The following is an 8,543-nucleotide window of genomic DNA, read 5'->3' on the forward strand; positions in this document are numbered from 1 at the left end:
CGGCGGCGGCGGCTCTGCGCCGCCCTGAGGAGCGCCCCGGCAGCGGCGCTGCTACGGCTGAAGAGAGAGCCGGCTCCGGGCCTCCGCGTCCTCCTGCTCCCCAGGCCCCCCGCCTCCTCGGGGGGGCGGCGGCGGCGATGTTCTCGGTCCTCTCGTACGGGCGGCTGGTGGCCCGCGCCGTCCTCGGTGGCCTCTCGCAGACCGACCCCAGGGCCGGTGGCGGCGGCGGCGGTGACTACGGGCTGGTGACGGCCGGCTGCGGCTTCGGCAAAGACTTCCGTAAGGGCCTTCTCAAGAAGGGCGCGTGCTACGGGGACGACGCGTGCTTCGTGGCCCGGCACCGCTCAGCAGATGTGCTCGGTGAGTCCCCGGCCCGGGTACCCCCGCCCCAGCCCCGGATCCGCCTCCTGGGGACTCCCCTGCTCTGGGCTTTCCCCGGTTCCTCTGGGCGGTGAGAGGAGCCCGAGAGCCGGTAGTAGCTGTAGGGAGGGAGCGCTTACTATGTGCCAGGCGCCGTGCCAAGCGCTCCAAGGTGCGTTTTCCGTTGGAACAACCCCCATTTTAGCGATGAGGAAACTGAGCCGCAGAGCGGTCGAGCTCTGTGCTCAAGGTCACCCAGCCCGAGATGTGACCAGTTGTCCGAGTCCAGAACCGCACTGTTAGTCACTTAGCTGTACTAGTCCCGACGACCTCGTCCCTTCCCCGGGAGACACCTGCCGGCTCCTAACCTCGCTCTCGTTCCCTCCCCGCCTCCTCCCCCTGCGTGCCCCGGAGATCTCTGGTTCTTCGCGTCCCCCTGACGCCACAGCCTGTCCACGGGCTGCGGGATCCTGAGCTGACTGCCGCGAGCCCCAGACAGCCCAGCCGCATTCTTTCACCGCCTCGATGGTGACCAGATAGATCGCCATCCTTTTCCGAGTCTCGCAGGCGGCGGCGCTGGCCTGCTGAAAAAGCACTCGCAGTGCATTCTCCCAAACTGATCTTGCCCGCTTGAGGTCACTTGGGGTGGAAGAGAGGCTCCTTGACCCAAAATAGAATGGTCGAACCTTCTTCAAACTGCAGCCAAGAAGGCCTTGAGAAATTGGTCCAAGCCTTTTCAGGCCACAGGTGCTTCCGAAGGCCTATTCCAGTTAACACCTTTGGGGATGGGAGACTAGCGTGGGAACTTCTAGAAAGGGCTAAATGTAATTCATAAGCAATCATAAAGTCTGTCATAACATTCGTCTTTGCAGACCATGTGTATGCTGTAGGGTCGTGGGCCATTGAATCTCCTTTAATGAGTAAAGCACTTCCTTTGAAATTGAAGGGCATGCTGTCATTGAATTTGGGTTCAAATGTCACTTGGGTTCCACTTCCCAGGTGAGATCGAGTATTTGATTACTTTAAATTTCATATGCCGAGGCAAAGTATGGCACTGGAACAAATGGGCCTGTAACTTTTTATGACAATAATTATTTTTTTATTTGTTCTCAGAATAACTGCCTATTATCTTTGTTTCTGTTACACGTAGTATTTGTGAGCACGGTATGGAAAGGTTGTTCTCGTTTTAATTTATGAATGACCCCATTCCCCTGGTAGAAAAAAGTCAGTGTTTAGGCAACACTCTTGATGTTAACTGTTAGGTGAGAGAGGATTCCTTAGGTGAAGTAGCTTGTAGATCTCCTCCTACAACTCCACTTTGAAGGCGGCTTGACCCTGACTCCGTATCTTCTTTTAAAGGGCTGTTAGGAGCTTTTTCCATTACATTTAGAAGCTTCCTTTAATGAACTTATGACCTGTGCTGCCTTTTCAAATACAGGATAGGTGATAACGAACCACTAAGGTTCCCCCTTATAAATCTATGTACTGGCTTTTGTGAAATATTTGCAATTTGATTAATGATTCTGGGACATTTTAGTGAGGCCAAATCCCTGTAAGCTTGATTTAAAATGTTTTGAAGGCTACTATCTTTTTGAAGTGGGGTATTTCTAAGGATAGAGGGAATTTTTCTCAAACCCGTTGTGAAAAATACCACCCTACCACCTTAGCAGAAACCCTGCCTGATTTGGTGCTGAGCTTTGCCGGCCTGGCTCTTTGATCTCTGGTTTTGGGCAGGAGCCTCTCAGCTTATTTTCCTCATCAACCCTAGAGGATGAAGGGAATGAACTACCTGACCCTTAGGGACTTCTGACCATTGGATCATATTTTCTTTTTGTTTTGAAAAGACAGTAACCTTTGCTATTTTGCACCTGAAATAATGAGCATTACTTCCTACCTTTTTCACATGGGTACATTCAGTATATTTCTTCTGATTTATATTTGACGTTAAAGCAGTGATTCTTAACTATCCTTGGTTCACAGCCTCAGGATTTTTGACTGCCCAAGGGCGCTCTCTCCAGAAAAATGTGGTTGGAGACAAAATTTTGCATGGGCATTCAGGGACTTCACTGACCCCATGAAGTCCTTCTGTGTACCACTTAGAGGTGCACGCATGCGGACCAGATTGGGAACCGCAGTTCTGTACCCACTTCGAAAGAGAGGCTGCCAGGCATAACCAGAAGTGTGTTGCTTAGGTCACCAAGGGGTGGTCTTTGACCATATTTGACAAAGAGCCATTTTAAGAGAGAGAGTGTGTGTTTGGTGTACAAATCAGGGAAGACAGGTTCTCTTGGACTGTCCCGTTTTGGAGGAGCTCTTCCAGAAAGAGATCTTGGAAGCCACCTGAAACACCTTCGGAGCTGGCCTCATTTGATCTTTGGCTTCCACTTTGTGTGATGGTTACTTCCCTTTTATTGACACTATCCCGTCAGGCAGGTCTGATTATCTCTTGCTGTGAGAGAGGTGAAGCATCTCAGCCCATCTTTAATGGCGCTTTTTCTCTAGAAGTTGGAGTTCTAAACTGAAATGGATTAAAAGACTGTTGAATAATGTTATGTTGAACCTCAGTGCTTCAAACCTTCTAGTTCTACAGATAATTCATTTTCTTTGGGTTGACACTGTTGTTGATAAATATATGTGCAACTCACTCACTGTGGTCATTTAGGACTCCTAGACTGCTTAGGATAAAAGCTGTTTGTTTCTTTGTGCATTAGAAAGAGAAAGCTGTTGTATCTTTTTAATTTAAAATTGATCTGTTCTGTTAGTCATGCAGTGACTAAAAAGTACCTGGTGCTTTACAACATTTTGTAGAGTCCCCACTGGATTTCTTTCAGGAAAAATCAACTATGGTGGGTGTGGTGAGACATAGGAACCACTCCTATCCCCTGGAAAATTGGCAAAGATGTTTTCTCTTTATTAGGTCCAACAGGACTAAACCAATACCAGCAGGGGCTGTATGTGCACTTTTCTTTTTTCTTCTTCCTCCTGACTTCTTTCATTACTGTATATGGCACGGATGCCTAAGTACACAAAAATATGAGAGCTGCCTAGTATGTAATTGCTAGGCCTCCCACAGCCCTAAGCTACTTAACAATAGAATCCAAGACTGTTGAGTATTGTAAGACTTAGAGACCTTGGAGACCATTGAGAAGATGGATGCCTGCAGAGGATCAAATGATTTTGCTAGGGTTATTCCACTAGTCAGTAGCAGAACTAGGACTACCCCCCAGACTCCCCATTCCTGTCCTCTTTCTGTTGCATCACTAGTTAAGTTTTCTCGACAAAACAGGTAAATTCAAAACCAGTCTGTCTTCAGGTACTGTTTGTCCTTCTAATGCTTTTCTGCTTAAGGGTGTGTGTGTATGTGTGTGTATTTACAACTTCTGTATTCACACTATGACTCATAATTAAAATGTAACAAAAACTCCTCTGCATACTAAACCACAGTTACTGAAACCACTCCTTTACAAATGGCAGCATGGTCTCTGCCATCTAAAACCTGACCTCTGAGTATTGAGTTGTAATTCTTATAAAACTATAGTATGTTTATTTAAGCTTGATTTAGCTTGAAACCTTAGAAATGAAAACAATTTCATATTCTATCTAGCCTTTGGATATGATTTTGATTGTGGCCAGGATTTCTAAAGTGTTTTTGTGAGTAATGCCAGTCTTCAAGGTAGTTAGTTGTTTTTAAAGTGTAAGGATTACATGAACAATGTAAAGATTAGAAGTTGATTTAGGAAGTGAATACACTAGGTAGAATTTTATGTTTTCTAACAATCATGATAATTTTAATGTATTTGGTTGAACTACTGTACCCAAAAGTGAGTTATCCTTTTAATAGCAAAGTAGTCACCCTGAGACAGTGAGTATGTATGCTAATTTAAGCCTTTGAAGAAGTCCTCTTTGGAACTTCCCTCAGCTAGATTTTAAGCTGTATCATGAAAGTAGTCTTATTATTATATAGTCATAATTTTCTGAAAGTCAAATTTTAGCCTGATCTACATCTTGACAGCAGACATGACCTTGGTTGGTTGGATTTTTAAAAATTGAGATATAGAATTAATCTGCCATAACATTTGCCTTTTATAATAAAAAAAATTTGGGAGGCGCCTGGGTGGCTCAGTCAGTTGAGCATCCCATTCTTGCTTTCAGCTCAGGTCATGATCTCTTGGTTTTATTGGTTTGAGCCCCACATTGGGCTCTGCTGACTGCTCAGAGCCTACTTGGGATTCTCTCTCTCTCTCTCTCTCTCTCTCTGTCTCTCTCTGTCTCTCTCTGTCTCTGTCTCTCTGCCTCTCTGCCCCTCCCTTGCTCATGCTGTTTCTGTCTCTCTCAAAAACAAATAAATAAAACTTTTAAAAAATTTAGTACATTTAGTACTAAATTCAGTATTTAGTATATTCACAAGGTCGTGCAGCTGCCACCACTGACCAGTTACAGAACACGTTCATCCCCACAAAAGAAAGCCCCTGTGCATTAGCAGTCACTCCTGGTCTCCCCTCCCTCAACCCCTAGCAACAGAAAGATTCTGACAATAGATTTGCCTAATCTGGACCTTTCTTATAAATGGAATCGTACAAAATGTGGTCTTTTATATCTAGCTTTTTTCACTTAGTATATTTTCAAAGTCTTCCCACCTTATAGTTTGTATCAGTGCTTCATTCCTTTTAATGGCTAAATAATACTCTGTTGTCTGGATATACCACATTTGTTTATCCATTCATCTATTAATGGACATTGGATTGTTTCCACTTTTTAGCTGTTATGAATAGTGCTGTTGTGACATATTCGTGTGCAGGCTTTTGTGTGAACATATATTTTTCATCCTCTAGGGTATATATCTAGAAGTGGAATTATTGGGTTTTATTGTAACTATAACTTTATGAGGAATAGAATTTTTTATAAAATTATTTTTACATATAATTTATCCAAGGGAAAATATTTTTAAAAAGATAACAATCAAATGTAAGTTCTAAGATTAATTGGTACTTTAAATATGTCTGATTTCGTCATCTATGTGCTTGCAAGAGAAAATTGTGGAATAGTAAAGGTATATGAGAGTTGTGGGTATAATAAAACAGCCTTCTAGGACCCATAGAAGCAGCAGGGCTTAAGAAGTCACTGACCAAAAAAGGAAGGAATGAAAACAAAAAGCCATGCATTTGACTAGTTGCTCTCTGATTTTTCTGCGTGTTCTTTCATTGTGTAATAAATATGGTTATGGGGTTGCTGGGTAGAGGAATTTTGCTGTTTGTTTTTTAAACCTTTGCTTCCTGATATTTTTCTCATTTTGCTATACAGATGTTTTGTACTTTTCATAAGGTTCTTATAAGGCACATTATTTTTAAAGTCATTTCCTTATTTGTTACACTGTCAGAACTACTTTTTCTTTGTTCAGTCTTTAGAGATTTCTCAAACTTAGTTTTAAATTTTCCTAACTTTCAGCTGTTTTGTAAAGATTGTGTTAATCTTTATAAAGGATTCTGGATGAATCTTTTTTATAGAGCAAGTAACTGAATTTTGAAAATATGACTATTGATACTTTTTAGAAAATACATTTTTAAAAAAGGTTTTAAATTGTAGAGGAAAGTAAGATGCCTATGTTAGCTGGTTGTGGTGGAGGTTTTTTGGAAGGTGGAGGAGAAGGGACTGGATCCCAGAAGGCTGCTCTCTGAACTTTAGCACTGCTTTATGAAACTGGGCAATGCGTAACCTGAATAGTTGCAACAGTATCCAAATGGAGTTTGTACTCATGTGTGACTCAGGAAGCATGATATCCAGGCCACAATATTTGACCTACAACCATGTCCTTTGAGTAAAAGCTGATGTCAAGTTCAAGCTGAATGTCAAATGCATTTTATGTAGGTCCCTGTGCCTTTTAGAGAGGCCTCACTTGGGGAAATTGCTTTAGGAAATTAAGTTAACAGTATTTTCTTTCTAAAGAAATTTGACTGTTTAGGGACACCTAGGTGGCTCAGTTGGTTAAGCATCTGACTTCGGCTCAGGTCATGATCTCACACTTTTTGGGTTCTAGCCCCACATTGGCCTCTACCCTGAAAATGCAGAGCCTGCTTCAGATTCTCTGTATCCCTCTCTTTTTCTCTCTCTCTGCCCCTCCCCTGCTCGTCCTCTCTCAAAAATAAGTAAATAAACATTTTTTTAATAAAAAAAAGGAAATTAGGCTTTTCAAACCAGAAGTTCTAGGTAGCTGAAAAACAGTGTACCTTGTGAGTTTCCCTTTCAAAATTAGTGTTAACTTTTGGTCTCATTTTAAGAAGTGGTGCCCTGGATCCTGATTTTTGTCATTAGTAATAAAATTTAGTGATCTGTCTTGTTTGGTAGTTGTCAAATACTTTAAAAATCTGGTAGTCTTCTGTCTCCTTGAGAGCTAAATCATTTGTTTCCTATTATTAAACAATACACACAATTTGCAGAATCGCATGATAAATCAAGACTTTTTGCAAAAGCTGACTCATTGCAGAGGGCATTGGGCTGATAACATACTTAATCATTTAAACTTTGTTGGCGAGTGGCACAGCTCTTTCAATTTAGTTTGAAATTTTGAAGAAGAAAAGATGTGGGGCGCCTGCGTGGCTCAGTCAGCTAAGTGTCCGACTTCAACTCAGGTCCTGATCTCGCGGTCTATAGGTTCGAGCCCTGCATTGGGTTCTGTGCTGGCAGCTCAGAGCCTGGAGACTGTTTCAGATTCTGTTTCCTATCTCTCCCCCGCCCAACCGCCCCCCCCCCCACTCTGTCTCTCTCTGTCTCAAAAATAAGCGAAAAAAAAAAATTAAAACAACAACAACAAAAAGAAAAGATATCCAGTTCTTTTGAATAAGATCCCAAACAGGATTTTGGATGGGGGGGGGGGCGCGAATACAAAGTTTTTCCTTGAAGAGTGAAAACACTTCACTGTTTTTCCTAAGCATTTATTCAGTATTTTGACACAGTATATGATTCATCTTATCAGTGCTTTATATGTAGTGCTTTAGATTTTACAGTGTGGTTTTTGTGTTTAACATTATTTAATTTTTTAACTATGAATAGCTGTTCTTATCTCAGTTTAATCTGCATCTGTTTCCTCATCTGTGAAGTTGACTCCTCAATAAGATTGTTAACAGCTAGAATCATAGCTGGAACTTGGGCCTAACTTTCCTGCTTGCATATCTTATGCTTTTAAATAAATACTTTTGTTTTGTGCTTAAAAAAGTAACCCATGTTCAGGAAAGCACAGTATAAAACACCTGTACCTCATAATTCATCTATAGTCAGTGTGTTTTCCTCTAGTTTTTGTGCATTTACAACGATATATATATTATTAAATAAAATTGAGTTAATAGCGTTTTTTGTAATGTAAATTGAGCATATTTCGATGCATAATTGCATCACATTTTATTGTGTGCATAGTCCATAATTCATTTAACCAGTCCTCTATTTTTAGTTATTTAGATTATTGCCAATTTTCTTTCATTTTTAAAAAGATTTTACTTATTTCTTTAGTTTTGTTTATTTAAGTAATCTCTACACCCAATGTGGGGCTCGAACTCACAACCCCAAGATCAAAAATCATATGCTCCACTGACTGAGCCAACCAGGTGCCCGAGTTGCCAATTTTCTGTTTTGAGTAACATTAGAATGAATGAATATATCTGCATCTGAATATTTCTTTAGAATAAATTCCTTGAAGAGTTCTTGTGTCAAAGGCTATGAACATTTGTAAGGCCTCTGATAGGAATATTAGCACAGGACCCTCCAAAAAGGTTATAGTAATTTGTCCTTTTTCAGTTGTTACCAAATTGCCCTCAGTAGTAAGCTTATTATTGATCTTGAGTCTGCCACATTTAATTAACAATTTATAAATTTGCTATGTTCTTAAATAGTTGTTTTTGTGGTGAGTAAGTTTGGTGAATAGTTCTAGAATTGATTGAATTGTTGGTATGAATCCCACAGACTACAAAATGACTGCAAAAACTTTGCCAGAGACTACAAAAGTGACTTACTACAAAGAGTGCTTTCTGTTGTAAGACCCAGTACTATTTTGACTCAGGCCAATTCTAACACATTTTTGTACCGATTTTTCTTTTACTTATTAACAGACTATTTTGAAAAGAAAAGGAATTTCTTTTTGTGATCTGTGTGCCACTATGACTGTACGTTTTGATCTTTCAAGGATGCTGTCATCT

General features: G+C 41.2%; 1 protein-coding gene across 2 annotated transcripts in view; it reads left to right on the forward strand.

Moving 5' to 3' along the window:
- Nucleotides 1-6: 6 nt before the first annotated feature.
- PPTC7 (PTC7 protein phosphatase homolog) overlaps nt 7-8,543 on the forward strand; it is a 37,234-nt gene continuing 28,697 nt past the window's right edge. For both annotated transcript variants that reach the window (XR_003902523.1, XM_029922216.1), the window contains exon 1: nt 7-360. Coding sequence is in view for 1 of the 2 variants with exons in the window: in XM_029922216.1 (XP_029778076.1) it covers nt 138-360 (223 nt within the window). In the remaining variant the exon portion in view is untranslated. The remainder of the gene's footprint in view (nt 361-8,543) is intronic.

The sequence above is a fragment of the Suricata suricatta genome, chromosome 14, assembly GCF_006229205.1.
Source record: "Suricata suricatta isolate VVHF042 chromosome 14, meerkat_22Aug2017_6uvM2_HiC, whole genome shotgun sequence".
NCBI classification, from domain to species: Eukaryota; Metazoa; Chordata; class Mammalia; order Carnivora; family Herpestidae; genus Suricata; species Suricata suricatta.